The following is a 21,048-nucleotide window of genomic DNA, read 5'->3' on the forward strand; positions in this document are numbered from 1 at the left end:
AACAAGGTTGATGAAAACATTGTTGTTTAATACTTATCTAACATAGATTAAACCGGTCAAAATGGAATCATGTCTTGACACAACAAAAAAAAATGGAAAGGTTGATTTCTATTGACTACACAATAAAAGTATGATTAAATATTCTTTACTATGTTTTATTTATTTGTCTATTCCAAAAATAATTTAGGATAGCCATGGTTTATTCATTAATTCAACCAGGAGCACACAGCTTCAGTAATAATAAATCCATTCACAGTCTGATGTATGGTGGTGAGCCCCCATGCTAATATTATAAGCATTGATAACTATACCAACCATAGGCTACTGCTGCTAGCCGTTTATTAGCAAGCTTCGCGGAGAGCTAACATTAGCTAGCTGTCTTCATAAGCTCCAAAAACTTGCGATGCAGTTAGCAAACAAGAACCAGCTCATTAATTATGATACCTGATGGCTTGGTTTGGTTCGTATTCAATTCATAATAAAAAAGTTTCTCCAACCTCCGTTTTGGTTTCCAGATGCCGCCTGTCTTTCTCTGTCTCTGTTCTCCATACTGTTGCTTCCAATCCGTTTCCTATCATACCAAAGTGTCTTGCATTGCTCTCTGATGCTGACATCATAATCATAATCAAAAATCTTTAAGCTGCACATAAACCATGGATGTATTATTGAACAGTCTTAGGGGCAGCCCTACTTCTTCATTCTCTGGACTGCAGCAGGCTAGCTGCTACATTGACTCACATCGTCTATGGAGAGGTGTAGGAAGAGGACAGGCCGGGACTGCTCAGCCTGCTCATTCAGGTACATGCAACACAACACATTGATATCACCATCGTAAACTATTGACATTCTGTTAATAATGGATTTTTACATTTAATCAACATTCTGGGCAACTCTCTCTACATTTTTCAGCCACTTTTTATCCCCTAGCCCTAGTTTTCAAACGATATCACCCTATTTCACCACTGGCATCACACGCCACTGTGTGATGCCCTTGTTATGAGACGGGACCGGTTAGCCTCAATGTGAATATAAAAGTTCCACCCTTGGGCCAAAACAAAGTTTCCCCTGTGCTCCCCAGCCATGACCCAGAAGCTGGAGCAGCAATGGTTAACAACAGTTGTAATATTTATCTTGCCATGTTTTTTGTAAGACCGACATCTGTGGCTGATTAAGTCTAGCTTTTTTAACAAAGTAATGCAGACCTGGGCCTGTGTAAAGTGCATTGGAATTTGTATTGTTTCTCTTAAGAAAGCTAATAAGCTAATAAAAAACAGTGAAACAGTTTTATTTTTATTTTTCCTAGGCTCAATATTTTGTATAAATTCAGATGTATTAATTATATATTTACGCATTTGATTGTATACATGCAGATGTGTACAGTGCACTCTCACCCTCTGAACTAGGGATTCCCCAAATGCCACGGTGTAATCTGAACACTGGCTAGCACTGAATAGTCTCTAGAGCAGTGTTTCTCAAACTTTCTCAGACCAAGGACCACTTAACCAATAATAAAACAATCATGGACCTTCTAACTCCCCAAATATCTGAAGTCTAGAGACAATTAAGGACCTTGTATTTAAAATTGATTCAGTCATTTCTTTAAACTGATGTCCACAAGAACCAGGTTTGCCTGTCTTTGTGCTCCGTTTGCCATGTGTCCACTGAGCTCACTACAATCAGAAGCTCCATTTACTTCTATGTCCGTTTCACTTTACCCACTGACTAAAGAGCAAGGAATATATTCATAGTAAGCACTAATATGCTGTGGTCTTCTTTTAACATTTGAAGTGCACTCAGTGGCCAGCTCTGCTTTCACTAATGCTGTTTTATATAAAACCAATCTCTATGAAAGCCCTGCGCCTCCCACACAGAAGCAGGCCTGACCTCCCCTCATGCTGCATTATGAAAGTGCTCTCCTCACTTTTTTCTTGTTACATCGTTTTCTATCTCCTTCAAACATAATCACGTACATACTGTTGCATGATTGAAACACTGGGCCTACGTATCCACATGGCAGGACTGAACAAACTGTAGTCCTTACTGTTATAAAAGCCCTGTCCCACGTATCTTTCAGCAGCTCAGATTCCTCCTGTCTCAATTTATAGCAGTCTCTTGTGCTTTCTGTGTGATTTTCAGTGACCAAATGAGAGTGTCTGTATTGAGTAATAGCGATGAATGGCAGATAAACCTCGGGCCATTTGCTGCGGTGCTGGAGCCTGGTACAGACCGTGTGAAGGAACGGGAGGTGATAGCTCCCCTTTTGGCCTTTTTTACTGTCATCTAAAGTGAGGAAAGGCAGGCAGATACTTGGACGACACACGTGGCATGCACACCAACACACACACACACACACACACACACAAACACACACATAATCTGCAACTGTTCTTGTTGTTAGCCTTTGTTGGGGCAGGTTATGCATGATAGCCAGCAAAGAGAGATAATATATATATGGCCGTATAACAAATGTTTTAAGCTGAACTACAAATGGATCGTTATCGTTATAGTTTGTATTTATGAGATATATTCATATGTAAATACAAGGACAGGCACTGTCTTCATATTGTTGAAATATCACCACTGGCAGTTTTTTATTTTGTAAAAATATGGCTCTTATCAAAATCTGTTAACAGCCATATTTTTACAAAATAAAAGATAATTAACTATTTAGGCTGTATTTTAGTTTTTTTAAACATGGTTCCCGATTCCTGATCGCTTGTCTTTGTTTTACATTATGATGAACGTAATATTTTAAGGTTTTAGACTGAAGGTTGGACAAAACAAATCATGTAAAGATAAGAGCTTTGGCTTAGAATAACTGATTCAGCAATTCATTTATTCTTGTCAAAATAACACCTTGGGGTTTTTTGTATAAGGGTTTTAACAGCGTTTTGACCATTAGGGTAAGAATTGTGAAATATAAGCCATTGAATCTCTCACATGTGCCCTAAATCATCACAACCTGACAAAGGCCCAGTCAGTCATTAAGCCACCAGTGACATATGTGTGCAGGTGTAGTATGTTGCTCTGCTTCATCAAATAAAGGAAGTGTTAAGGAGTGTGTAATTCTCTCCCAAAGCAGCTCATCTGCTTCTGTACTCCGCTCCACTCCCCCCTGCAGTAGAGCTAATGACAGACGATGTAAGTAGGCAGCGTGACCTGTTGTGCTGCACATGGAGGTTATTTGCTGTGGTTGTTGCTGCAGCCTCTCTGCTCTGCCTCGGGGCGCAGATACTGCCGAGCTCCAGCCCAGGGAGCAGCAATCTGACAGCAGTGCAGCCCTAATCCAGGCCAGGTCTGCGGCTGTTTGCTATGCATCCCTCAGGTATGGAATAAATACAAGGCCGGTAAGCAGATCTGCTAGCCTGGGCGGCCGCAGGGGGGTGAAGGGCTTTCCAACCGTTGCGTTACAAGCCTTGACGGGATGTCTCTCATCCATATATGAAACCTCATAACATTTTGGCTTTTCACAAATAAGAACAGCTTTGATCTCCTGTGGAAAGTAATGCAGTTTTAATGTTCAACTTCAAGGGCCATTAGCTGCATTTTTATCAGTTAGCGAAGCTGCTTGGCAAATATCTGAATGTCAAGTCAGGGTGTGAGGCTAGCCTGGAGGTCAGAGACGCTGCTTTGTGATTGGAGGGTTGGCCTGTTGAGTTCCTCGCTGGAAGAATGAGGTTTAAGGAAGAGGACGAGTAATACTCTCCCTCCCACTTCAGCTGAGTTACCTTTTAGCAAGGCACTGAACATCCCCCATAGAAAAATGAGATTATAGGAAAAGCTGTTAAATGATATAAATGCAGCACAGTGATTGGCTCCATGACTGAGCTCTGCGTACATTAACGAGGAAAAAAACTTGAAGGAAAGTTCATTTTGCACTTTCTAATTACTGAACCTTTCAAAGTGAGTCTCAACACGGTTGCACCCCCACTCCTACCCTCCATTCCTCCCTGAAGCTGCCACAGGTAGAGCACCAGGTGTGCCTGTTTAAACTTGCTGTGTAATTTGTGGATTAGTAGAAACCTCTAATGGCTCAAACCTTCAGAGCTCAGCCACAGAGGGGAGAGCGGAGCGAGAAGAAGACACACAGAAAAGAAAAAGAACTGGGGATGAAAGCCATGATCGCAGCATTCACTGATGAATCTTTAATGGGCAATTCAGCTGTTTGAATTTAACATTTGTGAAAAATACAAATATAATAATAAGACAGAAGAAAATGAGTGGAATTTCTCTTTTATTCTGTTCACACTACAGCCATGTAAAAGCTGTCACTCTCACAGGGAATTAGCATCTACATAAGTGATGTTACGATATGAATGATATGGAAACATAACTTTAAAGCTGTGATTATTGGGTATGAAACCAGCAGAAAAATAAATGGGTACTATACGAGTTATCAATGAATCTGTAAATACAATCATAAGTCCCGTCAAGCAACAATCCAATCACATGACCATGACATATGCCCTTGTGTTTTTATATAGTTTCAATGAGTAAAATATCTTAATATTTTCTACCTCCTCTATAGGATTATCTGCCTATTAAACACATGAATTATGTCTTCAACCTCATCTGTATCTGTAACCTCAAACACTAATTTTGTTATCTTCTTGTAAACTCTATCCGTCCGATCCTGTGTTTGCTGTTATTACTGTTCTGATACAACACCTGAATTTCCATATTACAGTTTACCTTATGTTAATTGTTTCTGTGTGTATTGTGGTTTGCCCCCCCCCCCCCACACACACACACACTCTGAATTTATTTTTCACTCATACCTTTAGTCTGGCAAACCTTTGACTAAAAATTAGAAGCATTTAATAAAAATCAAACCGAGTTAGAGATAAGAGCTTCTTTGACAGTTTTCTGAATACTTATTGAAGCCTAGAGGTCTAGAGGTTTGATACACGACTCTTCAGGTACACATATTCCTAAAGATAACTCCGATTTATTTTCTGTCATGTGCAAAATCGCCCTCTTCCCGAGGAACACTCACACTGACACATTCCTGACGGCACAAGGAATAACTTGTTATGGAAGCTGTTCACAGAGCGGTGTTAAGGTGAATCCAGACACACACACTGGGCTGTGTGCACCGAGAGGGGCTACGTTGATTTAGGGCATTACTCAGACAGAGAGAGTGTGTGTGTGGGGGGGGGGGGGGAGAGAGTCTCCCCTGACTGCATTAAGAGAGCCTCCAGCCTTTGTGATTCCTTTTGATCAAATCTCTGTGAAAGATGAGTGTCATGCCCTCTTCCAGCCAGCTGTGAGGGGACTGCCCTGTGACTCTGAGGGGGTAGACGTGTGTGTGTGTGTGTGCGTGTGTGTGTGTGTGTGTGTGTGTGTGTGTGTGTGTGTGTGTGTGTGTGTGTGTGTGTGTGTGTGTGTGTGTGTGTGTGTGTGTGTCTGTGTGTCTGTGTGTATGTGTGTGTGTGTGTTCGCGCATGAGAGAGCATGCACACTTCCATGTGTGCATGCACCATGTGTGTGTGTGTGTGTGTGTGTGTGTGTGTGTGTGTGTGTGTGTGTGTGTGTGTGTGTGTGTGTGTGTGTGTGTGTGTGTGAGTGTGTGTGTGTGTGTGTGTGTGTGTGTGTGTGTGTGTGTGTGTGCAGGCTGGGGAGGGAGCAGGCAGCTCCTGAGGTGAGAATGCCGAGTGGGAGGATCTCATTCCAATCCCCTGTGCCCAGTTTCAACACACACACACTGAACATCTTGAGTAGTTTAGAGCCAGTCCACGGCAACATTAGAGGAGAGAAAGCAGAGGAGGAGTGTGTGTGTTTGTGAGTGAGAGTAAGAGTACAGTGACTTCTCTTTTTTTGTAGTGTTCAGTGTGTGTGTGTGAAGACAGAGTACATGTGTGTGTGTGTTGAAGGAGATGCTGCTGGGTGTGATGGCTCTTTTGCATTAGTATCTGTGTGGACAGGAGAGTTGGAGCCAGTTGTTTTGTGGGACTCGCGGGGAATGGCAAACTCCACGGTATCCTTGGAAACATCCGCCTAAATGACAATGGCCGAGGTAAGAGAGAGAGCTTTTCACTGCTGCACTCACCTTCTCACACAAACATACACACACATACACACACACACACACACACACACACACACACACACACACACACATACACACACACACACACACACACACACACACAGACACACACATCAGCAGGACATGTTCGACAAAGACAAAGTGAAGGAGTTTAGAACTGAGTGACACTCAGGAGGAGAGCGGACTTTGCTGGGATGCAGACATGTTTTATATTTCAGGACGAGTGCTTTTTAATGACATGGGGAACATGGCTGGAGTTGTGCTGTGATTCCTGAGCTGATGTTACAAGTTATGACACGGTGACTAAAGAGCGGGCAGCTTTGGAAACCTTTGGAGAGCCAAAACTAAGCTTGTGATTAGTTTCAGCATCATGACAAAGAGATACTTCTTTAATGCTTTACTTTTGACAAACACATTTCTTTTTAACATTTCTCAAATTTTAAAACAAGTGCAAGCTGCTCTTCAAAACGTTGTCTAAATACAGTTGTATGAAATAGTGTATTGTAGTTTACATTAGGAACTTTCCGATCAAAGCATAAGTGAACATAATTCTAATTCTGAGTGTTAGGGCAGCTTTTTTAAGCTCTCTTGAAAGGTTTTAAACTCATTCATTACATTTCTGTAACTTTGAGTCGCTCTCAAACACTTGAAATGAAAGCGTCTTTGCTCCAGTCAGTGTGGACGGAGATTGTCCTTACATGCCTTCTAAGAATCGAGAAACAACTCTGAAACAACAAGACAAACTCAGACAGGCTTCATCTGAGCAGGACAACTGGGTTTCTCTTTTTCTCCATTTCACCCACATCTGTGTGTGTGTGTGTGTGTGTGTGTGTGTGTGTGTGTGTGTGTGTGTGTGTGTGTGTGTGTGTGTGTGTGTGTGTGTGTGTGTGTGTGTGTGTGTGTGTGTGTGTGTGTGTGTGTGTGTGTGTGTGTGTGTGTGTGTGTGTGTGTGTGTGTGTGTGTGTGTGTGTGTGTCCTCCTGGCTGCTGGATACAGTTTATTGGAATGCAATTTAAGAGCAGTCTTATGTTTTGTTGCAGTCATAATGTAACAATTAGCTGTTTGTGTGTGTATGTGTGTTGGTATTTGTGTGTGTGTCGGTGTGTGTGTGTGCTGGTGTCAGTAGCGGCAAAAGACTCTCCATGCTCCCCTGTGTGTACAGTGTGTGTGAGTGTGTGTGAGTGAGTGTTATCTGCTGTCAGAGCATCAGGACGAGCTGGAGTTAAATTTTTCACAAAAATGAGGTGAAAATATATTTAATGAATTTACAGCTGAGACAAAAACACATTTCAATCGTTTTATGTTTCAGCTAATTAGCTCAAAATTATTGCATTTGTTTACTTTGATTATGTATGTTTTTATTTGACCAATTTTTATTTTAAATATATATATTGGAGACTTTTCACATCATTTATCATCCAAACTATTTAGAGCATCAAAATCAACTGAATATACATATATATAAACTAAAGAAATTGCTATGATAATAAAATGTATCATATCTGTTTAAGATAGCCTATTTAAAATAACTGAATCATTTAATTATGTCAAACATGTTACCATTAAATAATGTGGGGATCTGAATTCATTATATTAATTGTTAAATATCAAATAATACAAAATAAATATTTAAAACTAAAACAGGATTGTAAAGCAAAGAGAATCTTTAAAATATGATCAAACCGTGCCATCACTTGGAATGTAGGTGTGTGTTTTATTCCACACAGTTTAGTTGCTCTCACAGGTTGACTTTTTAACTCCAGAATCCATGAAAGTGATTTACATTTATGTTGTTTTCTGTGTGTGTGTGTGTGTGTGTGTGTGTGTGTGTGTGTTTATTCATGCTGCTCTCTGTCTCTCTGTCTCTCTCTCTCTCTCTCTCTCTCTCTCTCTCTCTCTCTCTCTCTCTCTCTCTCTCTCTTTCTTTTCCAGCATTTCCTCCTTCTACCTCCAACTCTGGGGCTCTGTGTTCTTCTTTAGTTCTGCATGGCCCGGGGAAACCCACACCCACACCCACACCCACACCCACACACACACACACACACACACACACACACACACACACACACACACACACACACACACGCACACACACACACACACATGTTGGCCTCATCAGCTTCATTAGCTTCATGATGGTCCATCCGTGAGAGGATGATGGGGGGGGGGGGGGGTGTATCTGCTCCAGCCTTGTACACCCTTCAGCGTCTCCTCGAGCTGTGATCCACCCCCCCTGGTCCCAGCATAACCCCTTAACACCCCCAAACTCCACACACACGGCAGCCACCCCTTGCGTCTGCCACAAAAAGGCTTGTGAGGATTTGTCAGCCAGATGTGACAAGATTGTCAAGAGGCAGCGAGTGGAGAGGCAGATCTGATATGAATCAGAGCGTAGCTGGGAGCCAAACTCTCTCACACTCAGTGTACGAACATGTTCCCCTCATTTACTCCAAACACTCCCTGCCAGTTCCTAACGGGGAGCCTCACGCAGCAGGAAGCCAACTAAACTTTGCTTCGCCTCCTTCTCCCCCCACTTTGTCTTTAAATACTTTTTTCCTTTAAAGGAGCTTTCCTCATGGATCCTCAGGTAAAGATCTGCTAGCTTTTTGTTTGCTGTAGTGTTGGAACATGTAGTGTGTGTGTGCTTTCTTGTGATTGACTGCTGGATGAGTATGAAATAATGAGCTCTTCACGCTGTCTTTGGGCTGTATGGACTCTTAATAGGCTCAAACTCAGCCTGTCACTACTTGTACTCGCTCTGCTCCTCCTGGGTTTGTCTTCTCCTTTTCAGGACAATGTGGTGTCAAAGGAACGCTCGCTTTATGAGATTCAGATGTGTTTTTAAAGCTACTAACATGGAGTTGTATGAAGGTGGTGAATAGTAAAGCTCAGGCTGGATGGCTTTACAGCTGGTGGATAAAAAACTCAAACGTGTCATGTAGAAGTCGATGTAATCATTATCGGGTGTTTTTATCTGCTGTGTTTAAGTGCTTCCTCTCTCTCGACATTAAATCATAATGAGAGCGGGATCATGTCGCCTGCTGAGCGGCTCATGTATCGTAACCTAGCTTTAACTAACACTTGTCATCAATTAACATTTTACTGCCTTGCTGTCACACACACAGCTCAGTCCAAGCAGTGATTTATTCATGAGACTGTTCTTTACTATGGCACATACACTCACACAGGTTTGGTTTCCATGCAGCCCAAAGTTTTGGTGCTGACGTTCTTAGAGGAGGCTGGCGTTCTGCGCAGGATATCTGAGTGGTACCAGGAACACTGTCCTCCCATTAAATTCCTCAGTGTTTTCAGTGTGTTCTGGCCCAGATAACATTTTTATTTTCTGTGTGTGTGTGTGTGTGTGTGTGTGTGAGTGTGTGTGTGAATGATCCGCTTTTCTTGCTCGCTGTGCTGTAGTGTGATGGTTTTGAAGCAGCCATTAAAAAACATGTTAAGAAATTTCAGACAAATAAATTTTTTTAATTGCGTCCCTTAAAGTTCTGTCGGTGTCTCAATCTCCTGTTTGAACTGCTGTCGTTTGTATAACTTTCAATTTAAATGGATAAAAAGTTAATATTTCATGCACATTTAAAAGCAGAACATTTGATGACATGCGTGTGCTGGTTATGATTAATCTGTTAAAATAGAGTAATTGTCCATCATTAGTTCAATATACCACATTTTCTTTTGAATACAGCTGTTCTTGTTTAAAAACTTTATTACGATATAAAACTGAAAATAAACAGCGCATTCTCACATTGGAGAAATGTTTCTGTAATCGATTAATGAGCAGATGGACTTACTCGCTTCTAACGTACACTTTTCATAAAGGGTGTATATGTTTTCATGGTCAATAAATAACACACTTTAATAATTGTAAGCTGGAATTCTGAAATAAATAATTTGTTCATCTTTAATAAATCCATTAGTTTTATGTTTTTTTTTTAAATCTATAGGAATCTTATATAATAATTGTATGTATATTTATATTTATAAGTGACATTGTGCCAGATATTTTTAGCGTCATATTCAAAAAATAATAATAATAATATTTATGATTTAAATGTTCAATTACAATTCTGATCCGATCGTCTCAGAGCTGTTTTAACATGAGGTGTGAAAATGATTTGTAGGGAGAAAAGATGAACTCGCCCAAAAAGTGAAACTTAAGTGTTTAAAATGCCTGCTGTAAATCATTTCTGTTTTCATCCAGAAGACACTCACATCCTATAATCCCCTTGTGCCATAATTCTGTTGTTAACTGATTAACGTCTAATAGTAAAATCTTATCTGCTTCCTCTGCCCCCACCCACCCCCCTCTGATGGCCCTGTTGTGTTCTCTGGCACCAGCACTACTTGTTTCCTCACAGAGTGTCAGTGTGTGCCGGGCTGTGGTAATTGATTAGCTTTCTAACGCATTAGGCCTAAGTCCATCCTAACCGTCTCTGTCTGAGAGCTGCTCATTGAGAGACGGCAGGATTTATTTTAACAGTCAGATAGGATCAATTCAGTGTGTGTGTGTGTGTGTGTGTGTGTGTGTGTGTGTGTGTGTGTGTGTGTGTGTGTGTGTGTGTGTGTGTGTGTGTGTGTCTGTGTGAGTGTGTGTGTGTGTGTGTGTGTGTGTGTGTGTGTGTGTGTGTGTGTGTGTGTGTGTGTGTGTGTGTGTGTGTGTGTGTGTGTGTGTGTGTGTGTGTGTGTGTGTCTGTGTGAGTGTGTGTGTGTGTGTGTGTGTGTGTGTCAGGTGGGATGATGAAAACATGTTGCAATTTTTACAATTTTAATGAACTTGATAATTCTAAGGCTTTCCGAGTGCATCTCATACAACAGATAATACTCTGAGAAGTGGTGGAAAGAAAAAAATGTCAGACCTTAAGTTGAGGGTTTTTTATTGGTTACTATTTCCAAGGTCAAGAATGATCGTTCTGCCTTACAATGAATTAAAATGTTCATAGACTCTAGTTCAATTCTTCCTGTGGCTCACACTGCAGGCAGCAGGGAGGAGGGCTTTTCTGCCCCTGGTTCTGCCTTTCAGCCTCAACACAAGTTTTTCCTCTTCTCTATAATTTGTACCAGTTCATATGGGAGTATGTAGTGTGCTCACACTGGAAAAATGTAATTATGCAGAATAAAAACACTTAAGCAATTGAATCTTTTTTTTTATTGGATAACGATTATTGCCAAAGCATTTATTTATGTTTTAGATGAAGGACCCCTGACTTTAATGTCCGCTCTTCTTATTTTTCTTGTTCTTCTCTAGAACTCATGATATGAATCTCTAATTGAGATAAACGACCTGGAGCACACTGTGCGATGGAATGTGTGTGAGCGCGCAAGTGTGTGTTACAGGCTGGTGAGCAGGCGGGGGGATCCTGATTGAGATGTATATTAGGGGAGGCAGCAGCAGGAGGTGTGTATGCACCCACAGTGGGATGGGATTAGCCTAATTGGGCCGTGTTGGTTCTTGGTGCTCTGTAATGATGGGATTATGTCGCTGAGAGATGAGCAAAGGGCTCTTTGCACCTCACCACTGTCTGAGCCAGATAAAGAGAAAAGCAAAGCCAGCGGATGTCATGGGACCGAAGGCCGGAGCTACCACGCTGGGTTTCAAGGCCAGGTAGCGGCCGCCACTTACACCTAGGGTCAGTTTATCTGTCTAATGATGAGAGGTTATGGTGAGGTGAATTGACGGGATCTCAAATGTGAAGGACGATGCCAGCCCGGAGTGGCTGACTAAATGAGGAAGAGGAGGAGGTCCCCTACCCATCCGTCCACCGACTCTTTTCTTCCGTCTCTGCTGGTGGAGGGGGGTGAGATCCAGTGAGGAGCTCAGCATGCGGCTCATGTATACTAAAACCCCGCTGATCATGCATTATAGATGCAGAGGGGGAGAGGTGGCAGAGCTCTGCAGCATGTAGCTCTAACAACGCAGCTTTGATCAGAAATGTGATGATGCTTTTCCCTCAGTTCCTGGTGTGTAAATGATTTCTTTTCTTTTTTTGGTGTAAGGCATTTTGGAGATATCTCCGGGTCGCTGCCAAGTCAGCAGCTACCCAGAAAGCTTGACTTATTACTGCCATCCATTCCTCACCCCGTCTCCATGTGTCCGTCCACTCAATGCATGTTCAACCTGAAGAGATAAAAGCCATTAGCTGATGAGCTAATGAACGTGGTACTCTAACCTGTGTGTGTGTGTGTGTGTGTGTGTGTGTGTGTGTGTGTGTGTGTGTGTGTGTGTGTGTGTGTGTGTGTGTGTGTGTGTGTGTGTGTGTGTGTGTGTATGTGCACGCCTCAGGCATTGATTGACTGAGATGGTTAAGGTGGTCCAGGTGTGTCCAAGACCTTTCGTTACTGTAGGTAGACCTGCCCTGCAGCACTACTGACACACACACACACACATACACACACACACACACAAACACACACACACACACCTGTGTTAACGCTGCTCTCAGAAGGGAAAGCAGGCAATGAGTGACAAATAAAGATAGGGTAAAGTGACTTAAGGAAACTGTGCTGCTTCTTTTCTATTCCTCACCAATGCATGATTCTCCTGGATGTCAGCCTATAAGATGAGCTACACACACACACACACACACACACACACACACACACACACACATTTGAACATGCTGCTCAGTCAAAGAGCGACGGAATGGCAGGCTATATTCTGTATTAGCATTATTATGTTGCATTACTGGTTATACACAAATGTTACCAAATATTATACAGATGGAATGATACTAAATATAAAAAGGATTTTCCCAAACGCAACCTTCAACTAGCGGCTACGCTTTGCTCGAGACCTCAAGGTTCCAACAATATCTAATATGTCTGGATGATTTTGTCCCAATGTGAACAGAATAATAAAAGACATCCGGAATGTTTTCCTTTTATGAATTGCTGCTGCTGAAAAGAAATGTGATATCTTGGGGTTTGAATAATTTAGTCATCAGCTGCTTTATAAAAGTGTGTGAAGATGAACACTGAATATTTGTTTAGACTGATTTTATTTATACCACGAGAAACATGGGGGATGTTAAAGATGATGAGTTCTGAGGAGGTCAGAAATTCCAATTTAATGATGGCGTACGGTCTTGTCTTGAACCAACAATCATCATTTCCTGTGTTCACAGGCGATCTGCTGCACTCTGGTGAACTGTAACTGTGACAGCTTTAAGCCGGGGAAGCTGAAGAGGAGGCAATGTGAAAACTGCAAGCATGGCTGGGTAGCACATGGTGAGATCACAACACTTTACTGAGGCTTTATTCAATAAAACCATAATTATACATTTTTATTTTCAGAACCATAAATACTTTCTCACTCACCGCTAACATGAGAAGTGTTAACGCTTCAGATAAGTGCCTTAAAAAATTAAAAAGCAACCTTTCTCTAAAAAAAATAAACACCCATTAAACAGAAAGATGTATCTGGATTTTACTGATGAAATCATAAAAATAAAATTTAGATTTTCATTTCTGTAAGCACGAGAAAAATAAAGTGTATTCATCTTTATAGTATTGTGGCGAGACAGACATTTTAAATCTCAAAATCTAAGAAAGCTAATGCACAGTATCTGCGTGCACAGACAGCTTTTTAAATAAGACACATGCTTTTTAGAGAAGCACCAAGATTTAAAATCAGATTCACACTGTGGTATGATTGATGCTGGTGTGTGTTATATAATATTAAATTATTAGGCCTCCTTGCAACTGTTTTTTATCTTATTGCTTTAACTTATGATTATCTTTATCTTTATCTTTCTAACTACGTTTTAAAAACGTGAAAAATGTAAGCAATATCACAAATGTTGAATCATGGATTTTTTCCTCCAGATAATACTCTCAGACTTATTTGACGTTCTCTATTTTTCGCTTGCACAATAACCCTCCATTTATAGAATCTTTAATAATTGTTTTGTTGAAGAATTGTTAATCTATTGATATAGAATGTGACGTAGAAAAAGTATTGCACAGTGTTTTTATTTCAAATAATGTGATTATTATATTTATTGCTTGTTCAGTTTTTAAATCATTTTGAAGGCAGGATTTTTTGGATGAATTGCATCTCTTACTGTCAGCTTTTCAGCACACACCGAAAGAGTGTTGTTTGTAAAAAAGGAATTAGAGTTTTTTATTTACAAACAAACCATGACAATAGTTACATATATAGATTTTTCTTTTGTCCCATAAAACGCTTATTTTTTTCTGTTCCCTTGGCTCAGTCCAGGGTCCAGTGTAGTTTCAAAAATCTAATCCTGTGAATCCGATGTGTTTTATTCTAGCCCTGAGTAAACTGAAGGTGCATCACATTTACCAGAGCAGCCAGGTGGAGATCGTGCACTCCAACGTGGTGTTCGATATCTGCAGCCTGATGCTGTACGGCACCCAGGCCATCCCTATCCGGCTCAAGATCCTCCTGGACCGCCTGTTCTCCGTCCTCAAGCAGGAGGAGGTCATCCAGATCCTCAATGCGCTGGACTGGACGCTGCAGGACTACATACGAGGATACGTGCTCCAGGTGCGCTTTCTTTTTGTGTCTGTGTGGAAAAGGATTATGCCAGTGTGGGTTTCTGAACAATCATGGCTTGTACTCATTTATGCAAAAAGCCTCTGGGTGTCCGACTGTTGAGTGTGTACAGAGAACAGAACCAAAGCTCTGTGGGCCAGCTGTGTCTGCTATGCAGCTGAAGACACTGCAAACACATGCTGAGACCCAGGGAGGCTGAATCACAAATAGTTGTTTTCACGTTAGTGTGCATGGGTTATACACCATGTGGCCTGTTAATGACCTGTACACATTCAGGCTGTCCATGCCTCCATACACCAGTCCCTCACGCTATTTAGTGAAATTATTTTCAGGCTGGAAGCTTCTAAAAGCAGCCGAGACACTGACATGCAACTCTTAAATTTAGTGAACGAGAGAATGTTAAGAAAGAGACAGAGAGAATTTCTGAGGAAGTCAAGGGAGGGTCAGGCAACATGATGACAGGAGAGAGAGCGATGTGATGCAGCGACCAATGCCATGAACTCTCCTGGTACCCTGCTGATGCGGCCTGCTTGTTGCCGTGGTACCGCTGGCTCGGTGAGGTCTCCGAACTGTGCTGGGTAGATTTGTAAATATTATGTCTTTTGCTTCAGATTTCCTCTAAAGCTGGAGCCAAGCCGGCCCCGGCCCAACCGCGGCTGCAGGCTCTCTGTCAGAGCGAGCTCTCACTTCGATTAGTACATCATCAAGTATTCAAGATGGGCTGCGTTTAATTCATGTTAGCTCATCTAATGGCAAACGTAGAGTCAGAATCCTCGACAGGCGCCCAATGAATGCTCTGTGATGAAATATTAATCACGGTTACGGCACTATGCCGCTCTTCACTTTCAAAGACACCCAAACTCACATGTGATTACTGCTGGGCTGAGGGAGAGAGGACCTGCTTGAGCAATGTGAGCCGCCCTCTGATCAACCCTCCCTGACTTGTGCGTCCTTATATGTGTATGTGTGTGGTACGTCGGTGCGTGTATTTATTTTTGCATGCCTTTGGGAGTGTGTTTATGAGTATACGTGTCTGATAGCATGTTCTATGCAGGATGCATGTGTGTGATGCAGAGTGAGTAAATCTACTTGATTTAAATGAAGAGAAATGACCTGCAAGATGAAACAGTGTGTGTCTGTGTAATGAGGGTTCTCAGGGTTCTGCACCGCCCGCTTGTATTAACACTCCGTGTGATTCCTTTATTTAGCCGCCCTGCCACTCGACTTTATAGGGTGTGTCGTCTCACCCACTCTGTGAATATGTATGAGCAGTCCAACAGAAACAGATCATGCTAATGATCGAATTGCTCTCTCTCCTTTATTTTTTTCATTTCCCCCCCTCCTTCTCAAACTATTTCATACCCCCCCCCCATCTGCAGGATGTCGCTGGGAAGGTGCTGGACCGGTGGGCCATCATGACGTTCGAGGAGGAGATCGCCACGCTGCAGCAGTTCCTGCGTTTTGGCGAGACCAAGTCCATAGTGGAGCTGATGGCTCTGCAGGATAAGGAGGGCCAGGCTGTGTTGGTACCCAGCACCCGCACCAACTCAGATATCCGCACTTTCATTGAGCGCAACACCCCACGCACTGCTGCCAACCTCTCCACATCCAAAGTGGAGAAGCTCAGCAGCAGCAGCAGCATGCACCACTTTGAAAACTTTGTCAACAGCATGGCCTTCATGCTGCCCTTCCAGCTGCTAGGGTCTGTCCCTGCCCCGTTTCTGGGCTCAACCACAGGGGCACAGCAGCACCAGCAACAACAGCAGCCAGGCCGCGGGTCAATGGAGCAGGGTCAGAGACGAGATGATCAAGGTCGGGATGGTCTAGGGAGGGACAACCCACTTCCTCTTTTGCACCCTTCAGAGAGCAGCCTGCTAGGTTCCACCTCTGTCTCATTCAACGCTGATCTGGACCGAAGTGTAGAACAAAACATGGACAGCATCTCCACCACTACAAAGATTGAGGCAGAGGATTTCTCCACGAGTGACAACTACTCAGACGGACCCTCCACACCATGCACGCCCTCCATGAGCTCTGATGTAACCCAGATGTCGCCCGAGGGCAAGCTGCGCTCCATGGACAGGAATGGGAGTGGAGGCGGGTCAGGAGGGGGAGGATGCTCTCTGAAGAAAGGGCGAGTGTACTGCAATGCCTGTGAGAAGACGTTCTACGACAAAGGCACACTAAAAATCCACTACAACGCAGTGCATCTGAAGATTAAGCACAAGTGTACCATCGAGGGCTGCAACATGGTGTTCAGTTCCCTGCGCAGTCGCAACCGCCATAGTGCCAACCCAAACCCACGACTGCACATGCCTATGAATCGTAACAACAGGGACAAAGACCTGCGGGGCAGCATGTCTGGTGATGAGAGCTCTCAGGGAGAGAATAGGCATGAATATGGAACCCCCATCCCGGTTTGCTCTGCAGAAAGCCATAAGTCAGTGCCAAGCTACATGGTGAGCCACGTGGACACTGGTTCTAAACTCCACAGCAGCTCCTTCCCCAGCATGGGCCAGAGCGGCATACTCTTTCCCAACTTAAAAACAGTACAGCCAGTCCTTCCTTTCTACCGCAGCCTGGTCACCCCGGCTGAGCTCGCCAACACCCCGGGAACACTACCTTCCCTTCCTCTGTTATCGTCCTCTGTCCCCATCAAACCTATCTCATTCCCTGAATCCTGCATAACAGACCCCATACCAAAGAAGAAGTCTAGGAAATCAAGTATGCCAATAAAGATAGAGAAGGAGGTGGTGGAACGAGTTGAGCAAATGGATAAGGGGAGCAGCTCTGAGGACGAGGCTCCCACACAAAGCATCGAGAAGGAAGAGTGTGACGAAAGCCAAGAAGAAGGTCATATGTGCACAACACAAGCTGGGGAGGGGAGAGGGGTGTGTGGGGTTTACGTTGGTGAAGAGAAGGAAAGGGAGGGCACCAAGCATCCCCTGGACCAGACTTTAGGGAGAGAAATGACTGCGAGGGAGGACAAAGACGATCAGCCAAGGCAAGCTGAAACAGGGGTCATTAACTGTGCACCCCCCCCCTCTGAAGATAAGCAGATGGAAGATCACTGTGACAACGACTTACACTGTCAGGAACCCAATGGCAATGAAAAAATTGACAATGGGGACCAAGTAAACTCCGAGCTGAAGTGGGATGAGGGCGAGCACAGGCTGACTAATGGAGGTGCTCTTCAGCTCTTAGACCACGAGACGGAGGAATCAGACGGCTGTGTTGACGACTATGGTGACTTACGTTTCTCACACCTCAACCCCAACCCTGATCTGCCACACAACTGTGAGATCTGCAGGAAGACCTTTAAGAACTCCTACAGCGTCAAGATGCACTACCAAAATGTCCACCTGAAGGAGATGCACATGTGCACCGTGGACGGCTGCAACGCTGCCTTCCCCTCCCGCAGGAGCAGAGACCGGTGAGAGGCCATTCTTTGTCCCTGTTAAAGTGCAGGCTATAAAATGTGCTAATAGATGTTCTGCTGCTCCCGGCCAATCAGAATAAGGATTCCTTTATTTGTCCCACAACAGGGATTAAAACAGAAAGTGTGCAGAATAATAAAAGATTTGACATATTATATAAAAAAGTAGGCACACGTTATAAATAATAGTACACCATAGTTAAACAACAAATAAGTAGCAGTATACAGCAGTTTAAAGAATGACCATAAAAACAGCTCATACACTGAAAAAACTAAATATCTTATGTCAATCGGTTGCACATCACTGTATTAGCTTAGTTGAAAGCAATATTATTAGGTTGAACCTATCTGAACTTCATGTCATTGCTTTCAACTAACTTAATACACTTATATGCAACCTGTTGACATTATATAGTCAATTAAAGTCAACGTTTCAGTTTTTTCAATGTATCTCAACACTTGGACATTTCTGTTTTCAGTTAGACGCTTCCTTAATGATCCCGCTGAGCAGAAACCCTGTATACCAGGAGTGTAGCATCAGATCAGTGGGTTTTCCAATTTGCATGCAGGGAGGATGTACAGCAATCAGCTGCTCTAGTTAGGTTAGAGCAAACGTGTCAAAAAACAGAATGTCATTGATAAATGAAACTGTGGTGTCAATCATCATTAGGATGTTCTTTTTCTGCTTGGTTTTACAAGGCCTGTCAGTTATTATATAAAACAAGAATGGATCTTTGTACAGCATTTTAAGGTTTAATTGAGAAAGTAAATTAACCATGTGGTGATATCTTTCTCTATCTACAGACATAGTGCAAATATGAACCTGCACAACAAGCTGCTGACCAAAGAGTCATTTAGCCCAGCCAACACCCTGTACCTGCCCTCCCCCCACTGCAGAGACAGAGACTCTGCTGGCCAGGAATACTACCAAGACCAGCGGGACAGAGACCTGCCCCATCGAGACCCGACCAGTCAGACTTCCGTCATCTTCCGAGGGCACAATCGCATGGGCCTGGTTTTCCCCATGAGCAAAATGTCTACTGCACCAAACAGTGCTGAGGAGTCTCCCATAGGAGAGAGGGAGGAAGGAGGAGGTGGGGAGGATGGGGCAGTGCTCGACCTGAGCACCTCCTCTTCTGCCCCACCTCGAGGCAGTGCTGGGGCTCCGTCTACCTGGGACTCAGATGGTGCCGGTAGTGAGGAAGAGGAAGGGATTGAAGAGGATGAGGAGGCGCTCCCCATGGAGGACAGTGATGAAAGCTGCGATGGGATTGACGTGGGGAGGCCCGGGGGCGAGGAGTTGGCACTCGGGGGAGAGAGAACCATGGGCTGCATTGGGGGAGGGCAAGCCGGGCTTCAGGGGGGTGGGGGTGGATCTCCGATAACCTGCCACGTCTGCCAAAAGGTCTACAGCAACAAGGGCACGTTCAGAGCTCATTACAAGACGGTCCATCTGCGGCTGCTGCACAAGTGCAAAGTCCCCGGCTGCGACACCTCCTTCTCCTCGGTGCGGAGCAGGAACCGGCACAGCCAGAACCCTAACCTTCACAGGAACCTCGCTGCGAGCTCAGGGGCCACCATGGACCAGGAGTAAGGATCTGAGCTCCTATGCTAACATGACTTATTCCCTCGGTTCTTATTGTGTTTTTATTGTTGTATTGTTGTTGTTGTTGTTGTGTTTGTTGTTGTTGTTGTTTTTGGGCTCGTAAGGAAGGCTCACCAATTAGCACTTTTTAAATTCCGTACTGTGTCCATCCTGTCATAATTTGGCAAAAAGGAGGGGAAAAAAAGTCCAATAAGGAAAATGCTTTCATCACCAGTGGCTTTTTCAGCCAGGCAAACGTACGCTTCACACCCATGTCAACATATCAAGAATATCAAAAGCATACACTGTTCAGTAAATTCATTCCGAACAATCATAAATGCCACCTTTATCACGCTAAATCCTTAGTTGTAAAGCAGAACTGATTTCTTTGCATTGGTTGGCCTTACAGCCCAGTTTAGACCTCAACATGTGTCTGTATGAACTGAATCTGTCCACGTGTTGTCCAAGTGAGAGTTGAGCCATGGAACTGTATCATGCTAATTATTTTTCTGGTGTTTTTGTTGTCAGTGGTTCACACCTGTGAGGATGTGCATAATGTATTGATGGAAGGCAGTAGTGAACTACATTTGTGTCATTTCTTTCATTTGGACAGTGGTCTTCAAAAACAGTCTTTGTTGAAAAGCTATCGTGTTGTGAGCTTGACAAAATAAGTTATTCAAAGGTGTTTAATATGATCTGTCTTTACTGTTCTGGTTGTTGCATAATGCTAATGTTGACCAAAGATTTTTTCAGTCCACATGTGTGTACAGAAAGCCCTTCATAATGTGTGAGGGCTATGCAGTATTAAAGGGCCCGCCCAGTCTCCTCTCATCTACTTTGTGATTAACAGCAGTATTCAAGGGGGGGGGGGGGGGGGGCTCTGTTATAAAATACAATCTGATTCAAACGAAAAAAACAGCTTCTGACTGATGGAGGGGAGAGAGATCTTGACTTTGGTGTTATTGTAGAGAAATGCGCTCATGGGACTAGACTTGATTAAGGCTTTGCTCTTGTGCTGTTTGTGAGGTCGCTTGCAGTGTCCTGACTGACTGGACGAACAACAGGAATATATGCTGTGTCTGGAGGCTAGAAGCATGTACTGTGAATGAGTCAAACACTGAGAAATAATAATAAAAAATGCAATTTATAAGAATGGCCCCACACGAGAGCACCCCTTAAAACAAAATGTTTATTGTACTGTATATTCTGTGAATAGAGTAATTTGTTATCTGAAAGAAACCAAAAAATATACCTTATAAAATAGGCTTATTTCACCACTAACATGTTTTTCTTTCTTTCTTTTTTATCAAAAAGAATGAACAAGAACATTGTGTTGTACATGTTTAATTATTTCACCATGGTCTCCTGTTCTGGTTTTGCTCTGCATTCTGCATATTTTTTCCCTTGAATTGAATTGCAGTGGGCCAGATTTAAGATCCCATTTGTGTGTT

The 21,048-nt window shown here is 43.1% G+C and overlaps 1 protein-coding gene across 2 annotated transcripts; it reads left to right on the top strand.

Annotated features, from left to right (window-relative positions):
- Nucleotides 1–5,742: 5,742 nt before the first annotated feature.
- bnc1 (basonuclin zinc finger protein 1) lies at nucleotides 5,743–20,467 on the top strand. 2 transcript variants are annotated; one of them, XM_063880545.1, is made up of 5 exons: nucleotides 5,743–6,016; nucleotides 13,183–13,285; nucleotides 14,332–14,567; nucleotides 15,956–18,009; nucleotides 18,817–20,467. In XM_063880545.1, exons 1-5 carry the CDS (start codon nucleotides 6,002–6,004, stop codon nucleotides 19,604–19,606), a joined length of 3,198 nt encoding a protein of 1,065 aa, XP_063736615.1. In that variant the 5' UTR covers nucleotides 5,743–6,001; the 3' UTR covers nucleotides 19,607–20,467. The 2 variants fall into 2 exon arrangements, with proteins under 2 accessions (XP_063736615.1, XP_063736616.1); XM_063880546.1 differs by lacking the exon at nucleotides 5,743–6,016 and adding an exon at nucleotides 8,511–8,636.
- The last annotated feature ends 581 nt before the right edge of the window (nucleotides 20,468–21,048 follow it).

Source organism: Eleginops maclovinus, chromosome 4 (genome assembly GCF_036324505.1).
Source record: "Eleginops maclovinus isolate JMC-PN-2008 ecotype Puerto Natales chromosome 4, JC_Emac_rtc_rv5, whole genome shotgun sequence".
Taxonomy (NCBI): domain Eukaryota; kingdom Metazoa; phylum Chordata; class Actinopteri; order Perciformes; family Eleginopidae; genus Eleginops; species Eleginops maclovinus.